The 24277-nt window shown below is 27.5% G+C and overlaps 14 protein-coding genes across 14 annotated transcripts; 6 read left to right on the top strand and 8 right to left on the bottom strand.

Annotated features, from left to right (window-relative positions):
* The first annotated feature begins 17 nt into the window (after window positions 1-17).
* T552_03103 (hypothetical protein) lies at window positions 18-4374 on the top strand. Its single transcript, XM_018371620.1, has 7 exons — window positions 18-161; window positions 207-288; window positions 335-508; window positions 554-625; window positions 668-1127; window positions 1174-1308; window positions 1354-4374. Exons 1-7 carry the CDS (start codon window positions 64-66, stop codon window positions 4326-4328), a joined length of 3996 nt encoding a protein of 1331 aa, XP_018224756.1. The 5' UTR covers window positions 18-63; the 3' UTR covers window positions 4329-4374.
* Window positions 4375-4782: 408 nt separating this feature from the next.
* On the bottom strand, window positions 4783-5479 carry T552_03102 (hypothetical protein). The gene is made up of 8 exons (XM_018371619.1): window positions 5409-5479; window positions 5327-5364; window positions 5271-5286; window positions 5148-5228; window positions 5078-5099; window positions 4943-5027; window positions 4872-4901; window positions 4783-4828 (listed from the first exon to the last, which is right to left on the bottom strand). Exons 1-8 carry the CDS (start codon window positions 5433-5435, stop codon window positions 4792-4794), a joined length of 336 nt encoding a protein of 111 aa, XP_018224755.1. The 5' UTR covers window positions 5436-5479; the 3' UTR covers window positions 4783-4791.
* A 114-nt stretch (window positions 5480-5593) lies between these two features.
* T552_03101 (hypothetical protein) lies at window positions 5594-9484 on the bottom strand. The gene is made up of 2 exons (XM_018371618.1): window positions 7397-9484; window positions 5594-7350 (listed from the first exon to the last, which is right to left on the bottom strand). Exons 1-2 carry the CDS (start codon window positions 8703-8705, stop codon window positions 5639-5641), a joined length of 3021 nt encoding a protein of 1006 aa, XP_018224754.1. The 5' UTR covers window positions 8706-9484; the 3' UTR covers window positions 5594-5638.
* On the top strand, window positions 8722-9486 carry T552_03100 (hypothetical protein). Its single transcript, XM_018371617.1, has 2 exons — window positions 8722-8924; window positions 8967-9486. The coding sequence occupies exons 1-2, from the start codon at window positions 8763-8765 to the stop codon at window positions 9438-9440; spliced, it is 636 nt and encodes a 211-aa protein (XP_018224753.1). The 5' UTR covers window positions 8722-8762; the 3' UTR covers window positions 9441-9486.
* Window positions 9487-9843: 357 nt separating this feature from the next.
* Window positions 9844-11201, top strand: T552_03099 (hypothetical protein). The gene is made up of 5 exons (XM_018371616.1): window positions 9844-10163; window positions 10204-10338; window positions 10383-10629; window positions 10672-10831; window positions 10875-11201. Exons 1-5 carry the CDS (start codon window positions 9890-9892, stop codon window positions 11157-11159), a joined length of 1101 nt encoding a protein of 366 aa, XP_018224752.1. The 5' UTR covers window positions 9844-9889; the 3' UTR covers window positions 11160-11201.
* A 263-nt stretch (window positions 11202-11464) lies between these two features.
* T552_03098 (hypothetical protein) lies at window positions 11465-12562 on the bottom strand. Its single transcript, XM_018371615.1, has one exon. It carries the CDS (start codon window positions 12516-12518, stop codon window positions 11508-11510), a length of 1011 nt encoding a protein of 336 aa, XP_018224751.1. The 5' UTR covers window positions 12519-12562; the 3' UTR covers window positions 11465-11507.
* Window positions 12563-13336: 774 nt separating this feature from the next.
* T552_03097 (hypothetical protein) lies at window positions 13337-15595 on the top strand. Its single transcript, XM_018371614.1, has 13 exons — window positions 13337-13391; window positions 13433-13702; window positions 13747-13946; window positions 13999-14144; window positions 14186-14257; window positions 14302-14403; window positions 14446-14662; window positions 14706-14812; window positions 14856-14936; window positions 14983-15038; window positions 15084-15294; window positions 15339-15405; window positions 15447-15595. The coding sequence occupies exons 1-13, from the start codon at window positions 13381-13383 to the stop codon at window positions 15548-15550; spliced, it is 1644 nt and encodes a 547-aa protein (XP_018224750.1). The 5' UTR covers window positions 13337-13380; the 3' UTR covers window positions 15551-15595.
* Window positions 15596-15810: 215 nt separating this feature from the next.
* T552_03096 (hypothetical protein) lies at window positions 15811-17995 on the bottom strand. The gene is made up of 8 exons (XM_018371613.1): window positions 17920-17995; window positions 17666-17874; window positions 17578-17623; window positions 17290-17535; window positions 17129-17247; window positions 16873-17087; window positions 16619-16832; window positions 15811-16574 (listed from the first exon to the last, which is right to left on the bottom strand). Exons 1-8 carry the CDS (start codon window positions 17956-17958, stop codon window positions 15827-15829), a joined length of 1836 nt encoding a protein of 611 aa, XP_018224749.1. The 5' UTR covers window positions 17959-17995; the 3' UTR covers window positions 15811-15826.
* Window positions 17963-18536, top strand: T552_04199 (hypothetical protein; the record flags this gene model as incomplete). The annotated part of the gene is given in 8 exon segments (XM_018372250.1): window positions 17963-17988; window positions 18002-18080; window positions 18133-18143; window positions 18211-18223; window positions 18272-18300; window positions 18333-18358; window positions 18470-18492; window positions 18510-18536. 8 exon segments carry the CDS (start codon window positions 17963-17965, stop codon window positions 18534-18536), a joined length of 234 nt encoding a protein of 77 aa, XP_018224748.1.
* Window positions 18537-18677: 141 nt separating this feature from the next.
* Window positions 18678-19402, bottom strand: T552_03095 (hypothetical protein). The gene is made up of 6 exons (XM_018371612.1): window positions 19363-19402; window positions 19217-19314; window positions 19135-19165; window positions 18885-19090; window positions 18788-18839; window positions 18678-18749 (listed from the first exon to the last, which is right to left on the bottom strand). The coding sequence occupies exons 2-6, from the start codon at window positions 19306-19308 to the stop codon at window positions 18717-18719; spliced, it is 414 nt and encodes a 137-aa protein (XP_018224747.1). The 5' UTR covers window positions 19309-19314; window positions 19363-19402; the 3' UTR covers window positions 18678-18716.
* A 151-nt stretch (window positions 19403-19553) lies between these two features.
* Window positions 19554-20810, top strand: T552_03094 (hypothetical protein). The gene is made up of 3 exons (XM_018371611.1): window positions 19554-20126; window positions 20177-20579; window positions 20623-20810. Exons 1-3 carry the CDS (start codon window positions 19592-19594, stop codon window positions 20765-20767), a joined length of 1083 nt encoding a protein of 360 aa, XP_018224746.1. The 5' UTR covers window positions 19554-19591; the 3' UTR covers window positions 20768-20810.
* Window positions 20811-20876: 66 nt separating this feature from the next.
* On the bottom strand, window positions 20877-21673 carry T552_03093 (40S ribosomal protein S17). The gene is made up of 4 exons (XM_018371610.1): window positions 21627-21673; window positions 21373-21426; window positions 21074-21331; window positions 20877-21025 (listed from the first exon to the last, which is right to left on the bottom strand). Exons 1-4 carry the CDS (start codon window positions 21627-21629, stop codon window positions 20921-20923), a joined length of 420 nt encoding a protein of 139 aa, XP_018224745.1. The 5' UTR covers window positions 21630-21673; the 3' UTR covers window positions 20877-20920.
* A 423-nt stretch (window positions 21674-22096) lies between these two features.
* T552_03092 (hypothetical protein) lies at window positions 22097-22445 on the bottom strand (the record flags this gene model as incomplete). The annotated part of the gene is made up of 2 exons (XM_018371609.1): window positions 22097-22196; window positions 22258-22445. The coding sequence occupies 2 exons, from the start codon at window positions 22443-22445 to the stop codon at window positions 22097-22099; spliced, it is 288 nt and encodes a 95-aa protein (XP_018224744.1).
* Window positions 22446-22607: 162 nt separating this feature from the next.
* On the bottom strand, window positions 22608-24104 carry T552_03091 (hypothetical protein; the record flags this gene model as incomplete). Its single annotated transcript, XM_018371608.1, has 3 exons — window positions 22608-23179; window positions 23227-23704; window positions 23748-24104. 3 exons carry the CDS (start codon window positions 24102-24104, stop codon window positions 22608-22610), a joined length of 1407 nt encoding a protein of 468 aa, XP_018224743.1.
* Between the last annotated feature and the right edge of the window lie 173 nt (window positions 24105-24277).

The raw sequence follows: 24277 nt of genomic DNA, 5'->3' as shown, positions 1-24277 counted from the left end.
ATATCAATAATAAATTTTAAACAATAAAGAATTTATCGGGATCTTTTCAAAGTTATCTTTTAGATGGCTTGTCTGTTTGGTACCCTTTATGTTCGTAAAAAAGGTACTGAAGAAGAGTATGCACATTTTCCAATCACGAAAAGATTAAATACTTTTGGAAGGTAAATTTTTATTACAAAAAAAGATAAATTTAATTGTGTTTTAAGGCATTTGTCTTGTGATGTCAGATTATATGACGAAGTTATTTCTCGTCAACATGCTCGTCTTGAAATTGATGATGATGGAAATGTAAATTTTCTGTATCTTTGTTAAAAAAATTTTATTTTTAAACTAGGCGTTTTTAGAAAATCTGAGTGTCAATGGCACATTTGTTAACAATAACGAACTAGATACTTCTGAAAATAGAAAGTTTCGATTAAATACGGGTGATATTATTAGTTTTTCTGGTCATAAATTTCGATGGGAATATCCAACAAATGAAAAAAAAGAGGAGCAAGTGGTAATAAATGTAGGATAGATATATTTTTTTGAGAGATTATATTAATTTGTGAAGACTCCTGAATTGAAAGTTTATACTCCTAATAAATCAATGAAACAGTCGCCTTTTCTTTTTGCAAATGATAAGGTATGTAATTTTGAAATCTTAAACATTATTTATAATTTTAAGGATGTTTTTGATACATATTTTATGAATAAAAAACCGTTGCACCCTATTCTTAAGGAAAATTTTGTTAATGAACATGTATCCATAAAAATTGAAACACCAAAAAATAATATACTAAAATCCAAAATGTTTGATATAGTTGATTCTGGGTTAAAAAATAAGGAATCTCCTTTGGGGGATGATAAAAATCTAAAGATACCGACTTCATCTATACAAAATTCTCCTGTAAAGCAAATTATTTCCAATGATATATTCGTTCTTGACTCTAAAGATTCGCTTTCTGAAGATAAGCCAGATACTTCTTTACCTTTTTCTGAAAAGAATATTGAGATTATAAAAAAAGAGTGTGTTGATCATGATAATTTTATAAAAAATGAAGTATTTAGTTCAGCCAAAAAATCTATTCTTGATCAGGATTTTCAAATCTCGGATTTTTCTCTAGCATCTAATATTAAATTAAATGGTATATTATAAAATAAAAGTATAAAAGTTTTAATTGTTTTTTGTAGCTTCTCCTGCTGTTGACAAATCTATGGATGATTTAATACTAAATAGATCTTTTGAATTTGAATCTCAAAGATCTGATCTGTCTCTAGATTCTTCATTAATTGAAAAAAAAAATATTTTTTCTGAGAAAGAAAATGGTAAGATTAAAAACATTGGAACTATTAGAATATTTATATTGTTAGATACTATGGATCTAGGTAATTCTTTGAAAATAAAACAGACGGAATCTGAGAGTGATAAAGGGGTTTTACCACACCCAGTGATTTCTTCGTCAAAAATTATTCCTGAGAAGAAAATAAGCGTATCTAGTACTTGCAAAAATTTTTATAATTCTCAGGCTTTCAAATTAGAAGAAAATATGATTGTTAGTCCTCCAAAAGAGAAGTCTTTTAACATTTTTCCAGACACTCAGCCTTCGCCACTGAAATCTGGTTCACCCGTTTTGCATTTAGTTAAAAAGTATTATATTAATACACGTGATTTGCCCCGCCAATTCAGAGATTTTAAAACAAAAGGACATGTCTACAAAAAGAGGCCAAGTTTTCCTCCTTTTGTGGCTTCTAAAGTTTTAAATAATCCAGCTCTTACAAATTTACGGTCTAGGCATTCAATATCTGACCCTTCTCTTCCATTATCTGCTTGTATTAATAAAGTGGAATTTGTAAGTGAAAAGCAAGAAAAGATTAATCTACCAGCAACTCCATTGGAATTCTTGGAAATTTTAAATGATTCAGAAAAAAAACTTTTAGGATGGGCACCATTATTTTCTTCAAGCGACAATTTTAAAGAGAATAGTTATGAACTATTGGGTTCGAAATATGGCATATCTTCAAAAAATAATCTAATTTGCGGTGCTGCTCTACTCAATTCTGATAAAAAAAAACGGCATCATGAAAATAACCTATGTACTAACAATAAACTTGATATTATATGTCCAGAATTTAAGACATTTTCTCCCGGAAAATGGGTAGCTACACATCATGGCAAAAAACAAAAGCTTTATCAGTCGCCTATTTCTTCAGTTACTAAAAATATCTTAAAAAACAATTTATCGATAGCTAATGTAAATTGTTTAAATCAGTGTTCTTCTGTAAATACTTTAAAAGACATTGATAAATTTTATTCACCTGGAAAGTGGGTTCTTACTGCTCCTGGAAAAAAAATGAGGTTGTATTGTTCTCCAGATATTAGGACGAAAACTTCAAATAAATTAGTATATGATTTTAAATTAAAATCTTTTATAAATCCTTCACAAGAAAATGATATCTCTTTGGAGGATGGTTCAGTCGAATTTGATTCTGGAGTTAATGATTTTTATGATTCTTATATTGATTATACTGATAAAAACGAAAATTTTTGCGTTACTGATGTTTCTTATGATTCGGCAATTGAGAAAAAGGTTCAATTCAATGATTTTATTTCATTAAATAGTCAAGAAGAAGATTCACGTTGTCTAGAAAAATTGCATGTAGATGCAAGTGAATCAACTAAAAATAGTACAGGTTTTTTAAAGAATATTATAGATAAGAGTCACAAAAGTCCTTTGGTGAATAATATAGATAATGTGCAAGAATTCTGTGTAAATAATAAAGAAGATATAAATGATTCTAAAATTTCGTTTATGGATCAAATTATGGTGAATTTTAATACGGAAGTTATGGATGGAGAATTGTTTAATTTCGCTAAATTATCCAGTTCTACAATTGGTTTAGAATCGTTAACAGGAAATATTCAAGAATCAATAAGTAATGAAATTGGTTTTAAATTTAATGACAACTTTTCCGAATTATCGAAATGTTCTGTTTTTAAAGAGGGACATATGGAAATAAATCAGTCGATTCAGGAAGATATGCCAAAATTTCAGTCAATTGATGATGAAAAATCTACAGAGAATTGCGATAATCAAGATGCATTTATGGTTGAGTATTTTTCACCTGATCATACAAAAATTAGTGATACTACGAATGAAAACATTTGTTCAATAAAATCAGATGATATCGGAAATAATAATTTTACTGATATACATGTTTGTAGTCAACAACCTGAGGCTACTGTTTTTATGGAATTATCAAATAATTCATTGGATCTACAGAATCGTTATATGGATGTTAATGAAGATAAAGATAATGTTTGTTCTTTAACACCTGAAAAAGACTTAGGTGATACTAAGAAAAGGGCAAGTTTTTTTGAAGATATTGAGACAAAAGAAATGTTAAATCATTCTTTTTCCGATAAAATATCAAGTAAATTAGATAGTGATTTTTTATCTATTGAAAAAAATAATACAAGTTTCGAAATGATTGAAGTTTTGGAACCAGATTCTACTATTTCTCAAGTTGATAAATGTTTTCACTCTACTGATATAGATTCATCTTTTGCTAAGGTTAAATGCGATACAACTTATGAAGGAATATCAGTTGAATTGTCACAGGAGCAATGTGTTGGAAGTAGTTCCAGTAATTCAATGAAAAGATCCACTGGGTCGAGTGTTCGTGGAAAATCTAAACAAGGTTTTATTATAGAGAAATCTTCTAAAAAAACACAGGAATCAAAACCGGTTCGCGCATCAAGTAGAATAAGAGAAAAGGCTATTAAAGCTACTAATGATAAATCTAAATCTGAAAGTTCTGAGGCGATGATTTCTCATGAAAATGTGTATCATAATAAGTGTAGAATAACACGAAACTCTAGAAAAGCTAGTGTTGAAAATAATAATAATAATAATATAATTAGATCAACTAGACAAATGAAATCATCTGGTGGAACTAGTAGAAAGAAGTTAACTGACGATTCTTTTATTCCTATTTCTAAAGAAATAAAAATAAGTTCTTCAAAAGAATGCGCGAGAATGGTCAGAAGTAGAATTTTAAATGAAAAAATAGAACAATCTAAGGCACAATCCGATTTTAAGGATCATACTAATATCAAGAATTTACAGCATCAAGTAATCGGTTCTCGCAAAGATGACACAATTGCTGATAAAGCAGTAACTAAAATGCTCATGAAACAGAATAAGAAGAATCCAAAGAAAAGGAGTGTATCTCAAGCAAGTTCAATTACTGAAAAACCTTCTAAACGCCGTAGTGTTTTGCCTATAAATGATGAAAATGCGAAACCTTCTGCAAAGAGAGCTTGTTTGAGAAATAGATCTAAATAATTGCTAATATTAATCAAACTGATAATATTCCTTTTTTTGAATATATTTTATTCAAGATTTAATGAAAATATAAAGTTATTCGATTGAATTGAAAATATAAAAGTCGGTTTATTGTCAAAGAATTTATATTTAATAAGAAATAGTTTATGTTAAAGTTTTTGAAGTTAGGAAGCTACAGAACATTATGATTGAAATTAATGGTTTAAGTTAATTCTTTTTCTATAAGAATCAGATGTGCGAAGTGGTTATTTAATAGTATTGTATTTATAAATATCAATTTATTTTGAATGTTATAATTATTACACAGTTTTTGTGGATAATTTGGATTTAATAGGATTTGTTTTGGAATTAGTATTTAAAAATATTTTTTATATGATAATGAAGCTAACTTTAAAATTATTTATGTTGTAAGTATTTATTAAATCATTAAATTTTTTGTTTAAAGCGATCTTAAGTTTATAAATCAGGATTTCCCATTTATCTCTAGCAACTTAACTTCACTTCACTGTGTTAAGAATCAAAAGTGCAAAGAATATTTCTTACAATATTAAAGTTGCATTTGGAGGTATTATACTATAATTGTGTAAACTTTTTTAAAAAATTACATTTATTACCCCGGATATCCTACTTGTCCATATGCATAGTCCCCTGTAATTGTAAGTTCGGCAACTTCGCCAATACTCATTTGAGGAATGGCTTCTTAAATAAATATTAATTCGTATCATTTAAATTTATCTCTGAAAATATACCATCCCAGCCGCGAATTACTTGCTATATATTTAAGAACATTGATATATAAAAATGCAGATAGTAGCATACCCCTGTTCCTATAATTGTAGAAAAAGGCTTACCTTTGTCATAGGAAGAGTCTATTTTTTTTCCATCTTCAAGGGTTCCTGTCTATTAAGAGTTATTGGGTTTTTTATAATTAAAGAAATATGCATAATGTATAGAAACTCTAAAAAGTAAGCTTTATAAGTCTTAAGATAGAATTCTACCTGTCTCCTTTTGTCGGATAATCCTTTTTATTACCTTCCTGCTTATTCTAAGTAAAATTTAGTGTAATAAGACTGCTCTAACTTTAATTGTCTTTTTGATAACACCCATAAGGGAAAAGCAAGGTTAAACAACAATTTTATTTAGAAAATGTGTAAAAATTAATTATAAATGAATGATATATATTCTATTAAAATTAAATATAGTAGCGTTCAATTGAAGAACGCGGAATCCAGTTAATCATAAATATTTATAATTTTTTTAGAAAATCTAAAAAATAACATAACAAAACAATAAAGTAGATATGAAAATATCTAAGAATTCCAATTAACCCATGATTTTGACATAACTCTCCAAATACAAATTTCTCCACTTTTAAGGTCACCTATTCTGAAACTTGATTGAATGACTTTTTTTGAAATTCTTCCTTGTTCCCATACTTTAATTTTCCGTTTGGTTCCATCCCATTCCATGATTACAGCAGCGTGGTCTGGGTTTCCAACACTTGTGCTGTATTTTGTATGTAAAGTTCCTTTATGACCTTGAAATTTCACATTTCGAAATGAAACAATATCACCTGTTTTAATTTCATCTCTTTGCTCTATAGATGCATTTGCTCTGTTTTGGTAAATCACTGCACCGTATGCTCTTACACCAGTAGGTGGTAATGCATCAGGAATATTACTAATAATATTCTGTATAAAAGCAAAAGGACTGCCATCACCAATGGTTATCCCAGTATGCAAACTTGCTAAATTAGCAACTTGAGTGCCAAACTTTTCATATGCAATTTCTAATTGGTTTTGATTTGGTTTTATTGGAGAAGGTCGATGAATTTGTTTTAAGTCTGCATTTTCAGGATTTTTTTTGTTAAATGTTACTAAAATTTGTGTTTCACTATAATCATGAAAAAGAATGCGAATTTCTTTTGTGGCTATACTATTTCCATCTTTCAAAAGATGTGAAGACTCAAAAAATTTTAGTAATATGTCTTTTCTATTTTGAAATATGGAAGGAAGTGCATTAGGACGTGTCCACCATAATGTGTCTTTTTTTAAATCAATGTTGCATGCAATATATTCTACTTGATTAAAAGGATCATAGTTGATATTGCGTTGATCTATTGAGTAATGAAGTCCTCTTAATTCATTTATTGATAATTGATTGCGAATATATGGTTTTTCTGCCGAACTTTGATATTTATTAGATTTTTTATCGGTTTCTGATATATTAGATGTAGGAGAAGAAAAATACTCTTCTGAACAACTTTGTTGATACGGAGAACCTGGATATTTTGAATATTTGTATTGCAAATTAGATGCTGATCCTTCGTTAGTTTGAGTAAACATATTATTAGCAATATTTCTTTTGACTTTATCATCATCATCTGCAATATTTTGAATAACATATGAACTTGTTAAAGAAATAGGACTTATATCATCATTGGCATTCTGTTCATATATAACATCACTCGATATATTATTTTTATAAATATTGTTCCTTGAATTTTTGTTTTCTTCTAGTTTATCTTCATCAATACAAAATTGTTTTTCCTCAAAAATATATGTATATTTTGATTTATCTTTGAAATCAGAGTATGATAATTGACATTTTGATGCTTCCTCAGAAACGAATCCTGATTCTGAAGATGTATTACAAGTATAAGAAAGCCTATTATCATGTTGAGATAGAATAGGAGATGTGCATTTGGATGTCAATGACGATTTTGAAATAAAAATAGGTTTTGCCGGTCTACAAGGTGTAGATTGCTTTTGTGTGGAAAGATCTATGTTATTAAATAATTCTGATGAATGTGTAGAATATGGGCGTTCAGGTATGAATGGTGGATCCTTTAACAGTTTTTGCGGTAATTTCGATAGTTCAGAATTTTCTGGAGATTGCTCAATAAGAATTGGTGATATAGTTTTATTGCTTAAAATCGAAGAATTGTTTTTTGAATTTTTAGAAAGAAAAGATGAAAATGATTCCACATTTGGAACAGGGGTATAATATATTGCAGATTTTTCTAATGCATATTAATTAATGTGAAAAGAATTCGATTAATCACATACCTAAATCTTCACCGTCATCCTTAAAAGAAATATTGTTTTCAGAAACGCTATTAGTTTTATGACATTTTTGAGGTGTTGACAAATGAAGATTTGAAAGAGAGTGTTTTATTATTTCTGAGGAATTATTTTGAACTGTCATTTCTTCTTTATTCCTATTTTGAACAGGTGATTTAGAAAAATTATCTAGCTGATGGCTCCTATTTGGTCGTTTTGCTGGTGATATTGGAACCATTGGAACAGAAAAAACAGGTGTTGTTGTTTGAGATTTATCTTCATTATTACCCAAAGATGTTCTTTTTGTAGAAAATTTAAGACCCGTATATGTACTGTCTTGCTTTGATATTCCTAATGCCATATGCATATTCATACCTGCATGCGACATTTTTGCCATACGCTCACGAATAGCTGCACGACGAGCAAGCTCTTCTTCCATAAAAGAATCATTGTTTTTACTTGATACTGCTTCTAATGTTTTCTTTTCTTCATTCATATGATTATCTTCATTTTTCCCTTGCTTTTGATTTTCTGGTTCATTACTTGGTGAATTTTTATTCGGCTTAAAAGAATTATGAGATGATTCTAAAAATATTTCGCTAGATACGTTTTTAGGCGCATTATTATGTTGTTCCGCATTTTCTTCAATAATAGGCTCTAATGTTGAATTATTATTAGACGCATTTGTTTCATGTATTTCCTGACTATCAAACTTTATATTTCTAAGAGCTAAAATTCGATCTTTAAGCGACCCCAACTGAAGAGTATTTTGCTCTGAAACATTATATGAAACTTCTTTCTGCAAATTATCTGCACCATGTGTCTCTGTCTGTTTTATATTATTAATATATGTGTTTGATAAACACATTCTAGGTTTTGTATTATATGATTGTCTATTAGTTGTGAATCCTATATCTTCCTCCTTAGGAGTATTAAATGAGTCCAAAATCTCCCTAAATGACTTCTTAACACTCTTCTTACTTTCCGGTTCCTCCGATGTTAATGCTTCTGATTTCTCTCTTTTATCTGTTTTTACTTCTTCCTCTTCATTATTCTTCTTCATATCCCCTATTTCTCCCGCAATATCCTTCTTATTTGTCTCTCCTCCCTCTGTTTCTTCTGATAACTGCACATAATTCTTTGGAAATATTCCTATACTGCGATAACCTGTTGCATCTATATATTGGCCAATATACCAATCTCTATCTTCTACCCCTAAAATATCAATGACCTGACCAGCATTAAACTTCAAATCCTCTGGATATTCTGAAGTATAGTCATACAAAGCTCGACATTGCATGTTATTAAGTTTCATGGCTTTTTCTTTGTTTAGCAATGTCGGTAGCTTAATCGAACCAACTCATATAAAATTATGTCAGAGCTTCAAATTATGTCTTTATTACTGCGGCCAGTAGATCCTCAGACATTACGCTCCTTAGGATCAAAGCTAAAACCTCAAGATTATGAGAATGTATTATTAGAACGTAATTTGGAGAAGTTTTGCGGGTATCCGTTATGTCATAACCCTCCAAGAGTAAGAAATAGAGATAAATTAATAAAGCTAATAAATATTTAGGATGAGAAGGCACCTTATAGGATTTTGTATAGTAAACGTAAGATTTATGATCAACGGTCATTATTACGCTTTTGTTCTACAGACTGTTTTAAAAGATCAGCATTTTTTGCAGCACAATTAAGTCCAGAGCCATTTTGGTTAAGAGATTCCAATGACATGAATATTTGTCTTTTGGAGGAGTCATTGGGATCTGAAGGACCGTCAGTTGATGGAGAAGGGGTAGATATATCTGTAGATGCAGTTGACTCGGATCTGAATAGAAATAATAAGCCTGGTATAAAAACACCTATACATTCCCATGTTTCAGAAAGAACGCGTTCCTGTGTATTTGATATTGGAATTTCTAATACATCGTTTCCTATTGTTGAAAGATCTTTGACAATGAAGACTAATGTAGTAGAAAAGTTTCCTGATTCAGAACATTATGAGTGTATTGAAGGGTTTGTTGCGCCTGCAGGAAAATGGCAGTCTTGAATTATATGTGTTTTGGATATTTATAGACATATTTTTAACATATTTATGATTATCTATTTTTATGGCGTTATCAGAAATTAAAAATTATTTTTGCAGTAGATGTTTTTATAAGGCATGTTATTGTTGGATTTTTATTATTGGATTTAGCATAAGGTTCATATATGTCTTTTTTTTTCAATTATTTTATTTAATTAAAAGAAAAATAGGCTTGTAGAGTTTTAAAAATTAATTATAAAAATCTAAAAACTGTTTTCAAATCTTCAGTTGTGCTAAAATAATGGAATTTTGATATTTTTTCTAGAGATTTGTTGTTAAAATTTTTATTGAATATTAATATATTTTAATTTTTATATTTAATAAAATTATTTATTTCTTATTAATTGATCTTTATAATTAAGAAACTTTTAATATTCAGATTTAAAGACATATTTAATTAGAGGAATAAATATATGAGAGATTTCTCTTTTTTTAAACGTTATTTCCTTTCTGCAGGAATCTTGCTGGCTTCTAATGTTGCATTTTATTACTTTTTTAAATGGATTATTAAAAGTATGGATCCATTTGGAGATCATAAAGCACGAATAAGGGAGAAAAGCAATAAGATCATCCATAGATTTCAAAAAGAATATGGTTTATTTGATAAGAAGCTAGATTTGAATGAGTATGAAAGAGTGATTATGACAGAGGTTGTTTTAAATAAAGATATTAATATAACTTTTGATAGTAAATAACATTTTTTTAGGAATTAATTAACTGGATATAGTGATTTGTGGTCTTGAAGATGTAATTTCTGCTTTTAAAGAAACTATTATTTTGCCTCTTCATTACCCAGAACTTTTTGTATCTTCTAAGATCCTTCAGGGCCCTTCAAAAGGTGTTCTTCTTTATGGACCTCCAGGCATCTTTAATAAATAATAATATATGTATACCAATTGATATTAGGTTGTGGGAAAACATTGATTGTTAAGGCTTTGGCATATCATTCTAATGCAACGTTTATTAATTTACATATTTCTACTCTTACTGATAAATGGTTTGGTGAATCAAATAAATTGGTTGCTGCTCTTTTTTCTTTAGCTAAGAAGCTTGAACCAACAATTATCTTTATTGATGAAGTTGATTCATTTTTGGGGAAAAGACAAAAGATGGAGCATGAAGTGATGTCTATGATTAAAGCAGAATTTATGAGGTAGAATAAAATATAATTTAATTTTTCTTATTTTGTAAATAGTATGTGGGATGGGTTTTCTACTGAGGAAAACTCCAGAATTGTGATCATTGGTGCAACTAACCGACCTAATGATATAGATGAGGCAATTCTTAGAAGAATGCCAAAGAGATTTTATATTCCTCTTCCTGATGTTTTTCAACGAGAAAAAGTTTTAAAATTTGTTTGTTTTTGTTTTTGTTTATGGTATTTTTAATTATATTTAGTTTCTTTCTGATGTTAAGTTGGAAAATGGTTTTAGCTTTGACTTTCTCGTTTCAAAAACAGATGGGTTTTCTGTTTCTGATATAAAAGAGCTGTGTCGCGAATCTGTAATGTTTCCTGTTCGTGAATTTATTGCATTAAACAATAACTTGAATAAGAAAAATATTGATATGAAAGATATTAAGAATCAGATACGCCCATTAGAAATAAATGATTTTATGCTATGTTTCGACTCGTGTACAAGATTTAAAAGTAATTCTAGTTTTTATGATATTGGTTTGGACTAAAGATATTAAATATTATTATAAAATTGTTTTTGAGATGCATAATTTTTTTAACATTAAATGGAATATTTTTATAGAATATTATAGACTAACAAGAGATACATATATATTGTATATATACATGCATAATGGATTCATATAAGGGGATATTCTTTGTATAAAAGTTTTATGGCTTATATTTTTAGAGAATGTTAAATCATCTTTTGAATTTTCTTAAGTACTGTTTTTGTTTTAGAAGAAACTATTTGAATTGTTTAAAAAATGTTAAAAATATTAACTTTTTGTTATTTTTAAAATTAAACTGATTTTGAATATGTCTATGTATATTGCATTATTAAATAATCGATATTATTAAAAATGTTTTTCATGATGTAACTCGCTTTTTTCAAATTTCTTACGCTGAATTAGTTGGTGATTTTTAGTAGTATCCATAAATTTCACATAAATTTCTAGTTTTCCTTCTGGTGATATTTGTGCAAATTTAGGTGTTACATTAACGACACTTTCACGGATTTCTTTCGTTCCATTGATAGAATTGGGTATTTCGCTTTTTTCTAGAACATGTGCAACTATTCCACCAAAAAGAACCTTTTTATTGTTTGGCTTTATAGACAATATACGTGCTGGTAATAGTTTTTTTCTTAAATTATTAGACTCTATAACAGGAGAAAGATAACCATAAGGGCGATAATCTAATCCTGAATTTGGAAAGGTTTTTCGAATTTTTTGATTATTTTCTGGAATATTTAAGAATTTCTTAATATATTCATTTATTAAAAGATGCGTTTTTTGTGTTCCTAAGGATTTAGAAAGTTGTAATTCTCTTTTCTGTTCATCTTCAAATGATTCTTCTTGTTGCTTTTGTTTCATAAAGTCTATAAAATATTTCTTTTTTGTTCTTAGTTTCTTAATATAATTCTTAAATTCTTTAAGAGACATTTCTGATATATTTTTATGTAAAGAATTTTCTGTAGTATTTTTGAGTTTTGTAAAAGGTGAAAAAGGTACCATATGTATTCTCTCATATCTATTTGTATCGTTTATATCATCCTTTCCTGCATTCGTAGTATACAAATGTATTCCCATTTCCTTCCAGCGTTCAAGAAAATTAAATTCTGTGTTCCCGCTTTTAAAAAGTGTTTGATGTTCTAATGTATCAAGTGAATCAATAGAAATATGCGAGCTTTTCACTTGAGGCATATCACGTTTAAGACCCCAATTTCCCCTAAAATGAGAACTGGCTGGGGTTCTTATGATCTGATGTGTTGGGTAATATTTTTCTACTGTTCTTTTTCCAATGGGTCTTGGAAGTGCTATCAAACGGGATCTCCTTAGAAGTTCATAATAACATTCTGATCCCATATTTTCTTGTTTCTTTTAATATTCATTTAAATTATATTTTTTAATAAAATCGAGGTTGCTTACTGATAATAATATTTTTAATAAATATTAACCTTCCTTTCTATAAAAGAACCAAAACAAATAAAAACTATGACTAAAATTGATTCAAAGATAGTTTTTTGTTATTTTTGTTATTTATGTTATTTACAATAATATAAATATATTTTATAAATATTCTGTTTATAAAGAGCCATTTATTAATGATTAATTATATGAATCACATTATTTGAATTACATTATTTGATATCAATTAGTTATATAAAGTTATCAACAAATGCTAAACTTAATATAAAATATTTTTATCAAACTTTGGACTTATGAAATTTGGTTTTTATAGTGATGTAATTAATTTTAGTTTAGTTTTAACTTTTTATATATTAGAATTAATATAAAAATATTACAAGATATATGTTTATGCAACAATTATACATTTAAGAACAAATGTTTGTTTTTATATATAATTTTATAGTGTTACAAGATATATGTTTAAAAGCCTTTTAGCCAGATCTTTTATTTCTAATAGATTTATATGTTAAAAAATAATAAACATTATTTTTTAATATATTTTTAAAAATTATTTTAAAACTAGTTAATACTTGGTTTTTAGAAATGTTAAATGTACAAAGATTTTTATATATAAAATATATAAAATAATGTATCTCTATAGAATATTATAGCTTTACATGTTTAATGATATTTTGTTTTTCTTTTATTTGTCTATTGTTTAGCGGATATTTATAACAATATTTTAAATCTTTGATAAAATATTGTTTTAAAATAATAAATTGAAAATCTATTAAATTGTTTTGATAATTTTTTAAAGATGAACAAATTGTAATTTTTTTTATTTTATCTGGTAAATTGAGTTATTATAGGAATTCATGGAGTTTATTGAAGGAATATTATGATAAGAAAGGGAAGAAACTTGTAATTAAAGACCTTTTTGAATTAGATAAGGATAGGGTTCAGAAGTTCTCTAAGGAGTTTTATTGTTCCTCTGATGATTATATTTTGTTCGATTTTTCTAAGAATATAATTGATGATGAATCATTTAAATTACTTGTCCAATTAGCAAAGGAAGCAGATATAGAAGGGCATAGGAATAAGATGTTTTCTGGTGAACATGTTAATTTTACAGAGGATAGGTTTTTTTTGAAAAAAATTATGATTTATGTTTGATTTATTTAAGATCTGCTTATCATATGGCTCTTCGTAATACTTCAGGGAAAAAAATGGAAGTAGATGGGAAAGATGTTTCTAAAGATGTTTCCTCTGTTTTAGAACGTATGCGAGTGTTTTCTGAAAAAGTTAGATCAGGAGAATGGAAGGGTTATACTGGAAAGTCTATTAAAACAATAGTTAATATAGGTATTGGGGGGTCTGATCTTGGTAAATTGATGCTTTTTGCTATTATTTTGTAGTAGAATTGATATTTTAAAAGGGCCCTCTATGGTTACTGAGGCACTTAAACCGTATGCTTTAAGAAGCCTTCAAGTATATTACGTTAGTAACATTGATGGAACTCATATATCAGAAGTTTTGAGGCTTTGTGACCCTGAGAGAACTTTGTTTTTAATAGCATCGAAAGTATTTTTTTAGTTCTTGATATATTTATTTTTTAATGAAAGACTTTTACTACTTTAGAAACTATTACGAATGCTGAAACTGCCAAAAAATGGTTTTTGAAGACATCTGGATCCGTTAGTGTATTTCAATGCATTAATTTTATTTAATGTAATATTAGGAAGAGCATGTTTCTAAGCATTTTATCGCATTGTCTACAAATGTGAAAGAAGTTACTGCTTTTGGCATTGATGCTGAGAATATGTTTGAGTTTTTTGACTGGGTATTTATTATATTAGATTTGCAAAATATTTATAGTAATTAGGTTGGTGGGCGATATTCAGTATGGTCTTCTATTGGGCTTTCTGTTATTTTATATATTGGTTTTGATAATTTTTGGCAATTTCTTGAAGGGGCACATGTTATGGATAACCATTTTTTTGAAACTCCAATTGAGGACAATATTCCTATGATTGGAGGTCTTTTATCTGTATGGTACTCTAATTTTTTTGGAGCACAAACACATCTTGTTTGTCCTTTCGGTGTGTATTTTTCATACTAATATTAATTCTTCTTACATTTAAGATCAATATTTACAAATGTTTCCAAGATATTTGCAACAACTTTCCATGGAGTCTAATGGAAAGTCTATTGATCGTACCGGTAAACAAGTTCAATATTCTACTGGAGTAGTTAAGTTCTCTAAAAATAAGTAATTTTATCTAATTGTTTTAGATTTTGTTTGGTGAACCTGCTACGAATTCTCAACATTCATTCTTTCAATTGGTCCACCAAGGAACTATACTTATTCCTGCTGTTTGTTTATTATTATGATAATATTACTGTATATTAAAATGATTAGGATTTTATTATGGCTATAGAATCTCATAATTCTATTGAGGAAAATAAGCATCAATTGTTTAAAATAATCTATCTATTTATATATATTATTAACAATATTAGGCTTCTTGCATCAAACTTTTTTGCTCAATCAGAAGCTCTTATGTTAGGAAAAACATCTAGCCAAGTAGAAGCAAACGAAACAAATTTGAAATTAGTTCCTTATAAAACATTTACGGGTAATAGACCAACAACATCTATATTGCTTAAAAAAGTTACACCGAGAACTCTTGGTGCTCTTATTGTTTATTATGAACATTTAACATTTACTGAAGTAACTTTTAAAAAAAAAATACATAAATATTTATTTATATATAGGGAATAATATGGAATATCAATAGTTTTGATCAATTTGGAGTAGAGTTAGGGAAAGTGCTTTCTAAAAGTAAAATAATGTTTTTGAAGAATATATCTAATTTTAATCAGGCATTTATCAAGAGCTTCTTAGTGACGAATATGTGACCAGCCATGATGCATCTACACGGAATCTGATAAATGTTTTTAAGACGAAATCTCGTCGGAATATTTAAAAATCAATTCCATATAATCTTTTTTTTCATATTATATTGCCGATTTAGTGTTTGATTATAATTTTTAAATAATATTTTTCAATATATTTAGTAAAAATTTTGTTAAAATATTAACGATTTCTTAATTACAATTGTGTTTTAGTTTTATTAGATTTTGTGTTTTTTAGTGATTTAAATGATATATAAATATATGAATTATAATAAATTCGAATAATGGCTCAAATAAAGATCATATAATATTTTATAATAAGAATTAAAAACATTGTTAAATAATTTTTATTGATTTAAGGATTTTTTTAGATTAAAACGATTACGTAAAGCTCTACTATTTTGTATTTCTTTTACTTTAGAGCCAGCTACTAACTGTGATGGAGTTTTGTAATAAATACTAGATAAAGAGCCTAAATTAAGACATAGTTCATCAAGAGTTTTCTGATCAAAATTTTGTAAAGGAAGTTTGATAGATGGAATATTTTCCATAATAATTTTTTTGGCCGTATAACTATCTCCTAATAATAATTTCCAATACATATAGGCACGATTTCGAAGGTCTGGATTGTCAGTATCTTCTATAACTTTTTTTAACAAAGATAAGATAAAATTCTGATTATCAGGCGATTGTTGAATATATAACTTCGCAGAAGCTGTTAAAAGTGCGAATTGAACTTCAAGAGTTTCATCTGAAAATGTAGAAAAAAAATTATATAAAAGTTGATGTGAATTTTCAATTACATTTGAATATTGCCCTATTATCCATATCGCAGCTGCTTTCGCTTCTGGTTCACTTAAGTTGTTTAAATTATTGCATATTACTGAAATTATTGATTCATATTTATTGGGATATTTTCTAAATATATTTTTCATCACTAATATAGATTCCTGAATTATATATGGTATTTTTGTTTCAATAAGAGATAATAAAATGTTGACACAACTTTCTGTTATGCTTTCAAATCCAATTGCCAGAATACCAATAGATTGAATAGATTTTTTAACAAATCTTTTATCTATTTCACCAGTATAACTGCTAGATATTAGTTTATATAGCCAAGAAAGCAATGTTAATACTCTTTAAGTTCTGAAATAATACTGTATATGTTTTCTTTATTTGCTATCTTTGTAATTATTTCAAGTTTTGCTAACTTAATGTATAATGGATCATTGTGTTTGCAAAAAAAAATATCAATATTATTCTCAAATATGTCTGGTATTTTCTGAAGTATTATTTGTACATTTTTAATGGTAATGTATTGTATCTCACAATCTTTTGAAAGAAGAATAACTAAAATGGATAAATTTAAAAATTAAATAGATAAAAATACTTAAAGAAGAAAATAATTTCCGTGATAAAACTTTAATGGTGACTTCATTATGCATATAGTTCATTAAATATAATATGATTTTTATTGCTGTGAAAATAATACAAGTGTTAGAATGTTGTAAGCGAGGAGTAATTTTTTCTGCGAGGATCTCTGCATCATTTTCTTCTTGAGGTATATAATTCATTAAAGCCTCAAGAATGTAAATTTGATTCCATCTAAAATTATAAGTTACGATATAAAACCGAAACTATTATACTCTGCGCATCCATCAAGCATATTTGCTAATTTGTTTGCATATGATGTTGAAATATCTAACTTTACAGAATCTGAATGTTCGGAAATCTGAATTAATGATAATAAAGAACTAGAAACAACCTTCGGCTTTATAAGAATAGTTTAATTATAATGTTTTCTTACAATTGAATTAGTGTCATGAAGTTTTTTCTTAAGTTCATTTATGAGATTATTTTCTTCAACAATACTTTTATTTGTATAATAGAGTTTTGAAACACATATTGCTGCCGTTTTTCTGACATATGGATCAGAATCAGACAATAATTGGTTTAATGGTATAACAATGGAATTTGTGAATTCTTTAATATTAATATAAGACATTGTTCTTAATGCTAGAGAACGAATCAAAGGATTTTTGTCATTAAGATCCTATAGAGATTTAAAAAAAATATAGATATTTTAAGATTTTACTTTAATTAAAATAGGAAGAGCTTGTAGTGCCATATTTGGTTTTGATCTAGACCTCGTTAAAATATAACTATATAGTACACGAAAATACTTCGAATAGTTAATCAAAAATAGAAAACACATTTTTTTTATTTCAAGAACTGGAATATCCATACATTGAATAATATCAGGGAACAATGATGACATATCGTTAGACATTGTCATATTTGCTATAATCTTCTTTAGTGCTACCTTCTTTCGTGTATACTTTTTATCTTTTTTCTCATCTGACAATTCTAACTTTAATTCTTGAACTTTTCCCTATAAAAAATATTTAAGCTCATATTTAAAATTTATAAAAATCACTTTTATAAAAAGTTTCTTATCACGATTCATCTTAGACATATATATGTCTTTAAATCTATGTATTTTCTTGTTTAATATTTAGATTGTTAATTTTTGCGGTTAAGATTCTCTATAATATAAACGAATATTTATCTACTTTAAATTCATATCTTGAAGAATTTGTAGATTTTGCATATACTAAAAATGAGTTAGATCATGATATAATATTAATAGTTATTGATAATGTATTAAATACAAGTTTTTGCTTACTTTTTTATAATATTTTTGGGTTTAAAATTTTTTAATAAAAAGATTAATAAATTTCGTAAATTTTCTAGTTTATCTTTTTTATATAAAATGTTGGTTTAAATAGAACTATTTATTTGTAAATGGAAATATTATGTTTTTTAGTGAGTATTTTTGAATTTGTATAGGTTTAAGCTTTTAAAACGAGATAATCGTATTTTAAGAAATAAAATATTTTTAAAATTTTGTACAAATGATTATTTGCTTTGATTTTTGACATTTAGAAATAGCTATTTCAATATCATTTTTGATAGATTTTATGTAGAATTTGTTAAAAATAATTACGAAGTTTTAATTAATAAAAGGATATAAATGTTTTAAATGCAAGATGACTAAATGAAACTTTGGTTATTGTGTTAATTGTGTTCAAATTATGAAATATGATGACTTTTTTGATTGTAATATTTATTTGAAATAACAATTGTATTAATAAATTTTGTATAAAACAAGATATAAAGTAATATGTCAAAAATGTCATGTTAGATCTTTTTCATGTATAGATTGATGATATTTTAGTTATATGAAAATACAGAATATTCGAGGTGCTATAAAAATTAGTAATGAAAATAAAATTAATCAATACATTTCTTTCATGTTCCCAAGCGAGCCAATCACTTCTGGTAATTGGTAACAATCTAAATATTAGATAATTTTTTTTAAAAAAAAAAACATATAGTTACCCCATCCATTGCATTTTTATCAATCCAAGAGCAATCGTAACCAGTTGAATAAGTACAAATGATAACTTGGGAAGAAAAAACTTAGAATGCGTTTTAGGCGATTCTAAATGAACAAATGCTTTGTTTAAATTCGATATACTCTTTATAGGGTTCCAAAAAAGCATAAATGTCATAATTAAAGAAAATATTTGAACACTATTTCCCGACTAAAATTATATAAGATTTTAATTATATTATCTGAAAAAAATACCATATATGCCATAATAATAGACATAGGTAACCTGAAAAATATATATATATTTAATTATTTTCTCATACATTCAAATTCTTACATTTTTGCTGGTGCCAAAGCTACTTCCCATGCCTTTTTTATTTTTAATAACTCTGTTTTCTCTGTAGAAAGTGTTGGCAGAGACGATTTCATTCCTTTCTAAATTCTCATCAGATCTCATTCCTTATTAAATTGTAATAATAATACTGTCTGTATTCCATCATCTGAAATATAACCTGGAGGATTTGCTAGTTTTCGTTCACTTACTAACGTCCCCCTAGAAAAACTCAATATCTAACTAATTTCAAAATAATTTACCTTTTTCCTGCGTACATAAGCTCTTCAACCCAGTCTGTATTTATATCTGTTTCCATGCTGTAGATTTTAATATATGGAGAGTTCGACCGATATCGAGCAATATATTAAAGATTAAGAGATGCCAAGGAAATCTAATGATACAGCACGTATAGAAACAACACGCTCTCAACAGAATTCCACTAGTATTCCCTTATATTTCCCTCGATTTCCACGTAAATCTTATCTGGGGAGGTATGGAACATCATTGACTATGGCAAAAACCTCTATAGTGGATTTGGAAGAGTTAGAAACAAATGATACAGTTAAAGAACCATCTTGTGACACGAATGCTGAGCCTTCTATATGTCCGGACGGGCTTTCTATAGTATTGGAAGATCATAGTGATAAATTTGTAGATACGAGTGTAAATGGGTCAGAAACAAGTATACAAAGTTTATCGGATGAAAAATCATTAGATTCAGTAGAATCATTTGAGAAACAGGCGCATACAGTTTGTGATTCGAAACAAGCAGATGTTATTTCACCGACCCAGCAAACTGAATGGAAAAGAGAGTCTGTTATCTCGATAACTAAAGATGTTAATATTCAGGTTGATAATGAAAGAGATATATGTAATAAAGAGGATGAAATTTTATCATTGGATCAGGAATTAAGTGATTAATTAACATTTCTTTATATGAGATATATATTAAGACAGATATAGAAGAGAAACATATGGATCATAATCAATTATATGAGAAGAAAGAAGAAGCTAACAATAAAGAAGCATTGGGAGGATCAGTTGATGAATCATATTGTTTACAAAAAAATGAAGAAAATATGCAAGAAGAGTCATGTAATCATGTATCGTTAAGCATACCAGCAGATGATAGTTCTTCTGATGTTCAAGCTTCTCAGAAAGATTCTGCATTACTAGCTGAAGAATCTTATATTTCGCTTTCAATATATCCTAAAGGAGATAAACTTACACCACCATCACTTCCTGATGATTTTTCTGACCAAGAAAGAGCTTATGCTATGCTAACAATTAAAGAATGGGAAGATAAAGGGTTGGAAATCTCGAAAAGAGGTTTTCAATTAATTGAAAAAGTTATTTTACTGCGAAAGTGCTATCTTTCAATTGTTTTATGATAAAACTGATAAAATTAGGAGGAAAGAAGAGCTTCTTTTTGAAGTACAAAATATGATTGATGTACATGCTGAAAAGCTTATTCAACGAGAAGAAAGTTTACGTTTACGAGCATTAGATGTTAAAAAACGTGGGAGGGAATTATTGGATAATGTAGGTTCATAATGAATTAATATATATATATGATAATAGGTTTGATGCTTTATATAATTGGTTACCTGATTATTCAAAATATAGATAATAGTATTCCAGAATGTAAAAAGGAAACATGTTTATATAAATAAATTTTTCATATATTTTTTTTCCTTGTGTTTGAATTTAAGAACGCCTTTGGCTTCTAAATGCTTGTTGTTCAACCGCGCCTGCAAGTGATGTATTTACAGTGACTGCAAGAGAATCATAACCTATTGCCTTCAACATATTCTTTATAAAGTAAGAAATAGTTCAATGAATTAAGTACAAAAATGTCACCTTAGTGTCGATATCTACTTCAAGTGCTGCAACATTTGTACTAAGTGCAGATATCTCCGGAACATACTGATCTTTCCTCTCTCTTTCTTCCTCCTGAAGCTTAAAACTAATCCCACAAACTGGTCCCTTTTGTATTCTTTTCATCAAATGTGTTGTATATCCCGCAATTTTATTTCTTAATTTTTTCGAGGCAATAATAGCTACTTCATCACAAACTTTTTTATTTGTATGAAAATCATTAGTCAACCGAGGATAATACTAGACCCATTAAAAGTCTTATCTAAAATTCCTATTCCTACTTTTTCAATAATTACTCGTGAAGCACGTTTAACAGTTTTAGTTCTAACACGACCCTATAAAAAAATTAATACTTGTTCAATTAAAATTTAACAGAATTTAATAAAAACTATAGTAAAATGTAAGCTATTCTTACATAACTCCTTTATATTTGATAAAAAATTAATTGTTTTAAAATTTATCATTTCATATTAAAATTTTTTCTTTAATATAGAATAGTTCACAGTTCTTTTTAATTCCATATTAAAGTTCTTACCATATTATGTTCGTGTCTTCAGAAATACTATTTGTTAAGAGTATTTAAAAAAAGTACAGCTTAATTGTGTTAAAGGTGAAATTAAAGGTTCTTATCGTACGAGATTCCGTAAAAACAGTCCAACGCAAATTTAAGGAAATAAATATAGATATAGCTTATGAAATAATTTTGTAAGACATGATTTTAGTCATAAATGCCTCTTTTTATTAAATGAAATATTTTTTTATATAATGATTTATGAAGATGAAAAAAATATATTTATATTATTAGGAAATTTTTTAAGATGTTATTAAATGCCTTTAGAAATCATGTTTGATTAATAAAATTTTTTGCTGATGTTTTTTACTGATGTTTTTTGTATTTAAATATGTATAATATTTAGGAAATTGCAAAGGGCTCTGACATTAAAGCCTTGGATATTATGTATAAATACTATGTATTAATTAGCTAGTATCTTTTAGTAAATGAGGTTATACATTCTTAACAGTTTCTACGCCATGTAATTCATAAGCTAGCCATAGTTCACATCTACGACAAGTATACATCCAACGTTTTTCATAACCATTTTTTCTGTAGAAAAAATCATGTTATAAATGTGTATATAAAGATTTTTTGATAGTAGTTATTTTACCTTTCTAATATTAATGGTTCAGACTGTTTTATAAATGTTATACGAAAAGTATGCTTTGTTTTATCAATTATTAAAGCGTTATCGTATTGCCTTTTTGGAAGGTTTTTGAGATCAGTAGAAATAGATAAAGAATATTCACCACATATGCAAAAGTAACTGTTAAAATCCTTGAGAGAAACTTCTTTCATATTAAACATATATACATTTGGAACTATATATTAAAATATAAAATATTTGTGTTGTAGATGAAAAGCTTAAATCAAAAAAATATTAATAAAAATATACGTAAATGGTATAAGATATTAGGTTTATGAATGATATATACAAAAAAATAGATATCATATATTCTTTTATGTAGAATCTTTATTTTTAATCCATCCTTGACTAATCATAAAATCCACAATTCTTGAAGTTTTACTTATATCAATTTTTATTAACTCACGAGCTTGTCTTTTTTTTAGCTGCCCTCCTGTTTTTATAAGTTTTCTGAAAATAATATCTTTAATAACAAGATATGGTTTCGGTAAAATGTGTAACTGATTGCAGAGTGTTTGTTCAGCAAGTGTAAGTAAATGCAGACCTGATGCTGTTGATATATTAGAAATGGCTGGTTTTTTTAAAGGTTTAGAAATGGAATCTTTTGTTTGATTAAAAGAAATGAATTCCTCTTGAGAAGCGGATTGTGGAAGCTTTCCTGTTAAGTTTTTTGTATGACGTGAAATATATCGATCAGAAACTATTAAAGATAGTGGATTTTTCATTGCGAGTTGCTGATTTAAATTAAATTTAAGTATTAAAATAGTAGATTTTGTTACTTTTTGGGATCTATCACGCTCATATTTTTGACCCTGTTCCAGTGTAGTAAACCCGTTTTGTCTCCATTTTTGCAGTTCTGCAATTTTTCTTCGAATTTTTAATTCATCTATATCTAATAAAAAAAGTTTCTGGTAACTTTAAATGAATATTTACTTAATAACCCTTCTACAAATGCATCATAGTCCTTAGAATTTTGCAACCTAGCAAAGGCTTTGGTTTTATTAATAAGTTCTCTTTCATCTTTAGTTCTCTTCTTTTCATTAGCTAAATTTTTTCTATAATCTAAAAGTCCATGTTCAAATATAACTTTCTTTCTTTCTGCGCGTTTATCTAATTTAGAATTATATATATCTAATATTGTTAATTTTAATTCTATAACATCTTCTGCATTTTCTGAAATATCTTCATCGAAATTTATGTCTTTAATTGTAAGTTCTGCATCATTCTCATATTCTGTCTCAAATTCAAGACGACCTGGCATATATCCTTGTATTTCATGACAAGATGGAGTAGAAACTACCGGCTTTTGTTTTTGTGGAGGAACAAGTCTGTCTGTCGTTGAAAATTTCCTAACTCTTTCTTTCCTACGCTTTTGAAATTCTTCACGGTCAACATCAAAAGGTAGACGTTTCTTATAAAAAGTTACACTTTGTTTAGAAATTAATAAAAAATACCGCGTATGGAAAAGATGGACTAGATATATATATATCATGATAATGCTTTTCACATTCCTCCTTAGACCTTCCATTTCCAAGATAATCTGCAACATCCTGCCAATTGCCAAGTCCATAACTGTCAAGTCCTTCTATAAGCATCAATTCTTCATCTGCTCCCCAGTCTTTATCAAAAATAGGAAATGATGGTTGCTCAATAACCCTGTATGAATGATCTGATTTATGAGTCCCTATTTCAGAGCCTGATGCAAAACATGGTATACAGAGATCAAAGTCATTACATTTCGCGCACCGAATATGCGTAATTCGAGAAATATCCAGAGCACAAACATCACAATGGTACTTATTTAAAGGCATATCTTGATTATAAATATTATGCTATTCCTTAGAAAAACGTTAAATCTATAAAAAATCTAAATGATTTCTAAAAATATTTTCTTCAAAAGTCTATAGTTTTGATAATAATTCAATTTATCCCATTCAGATTTCTAATAAATCTCATATAATTAATAATGTTAAGCCTATATTTA

Source organism: Pneumocystis carinii (genome assembly GCF_001477545.1).
Source record: "Pneumocystis carinii B80 chromosome Unknown supercont1.14, whole genome shotgun sequence".
NCBI classification, from domain to species: Eukaryota; Fungi; Ascomycota; class Pneumocystomycetes; order Pneumocystales; family Pneumocystaceae; genus Pneumocystis; species Pneumocystis carinii.
Note: the sequence above shows the minus strand (reverse complement) of the source record. Positions and strands in the feature narration are given on the sequence as shown.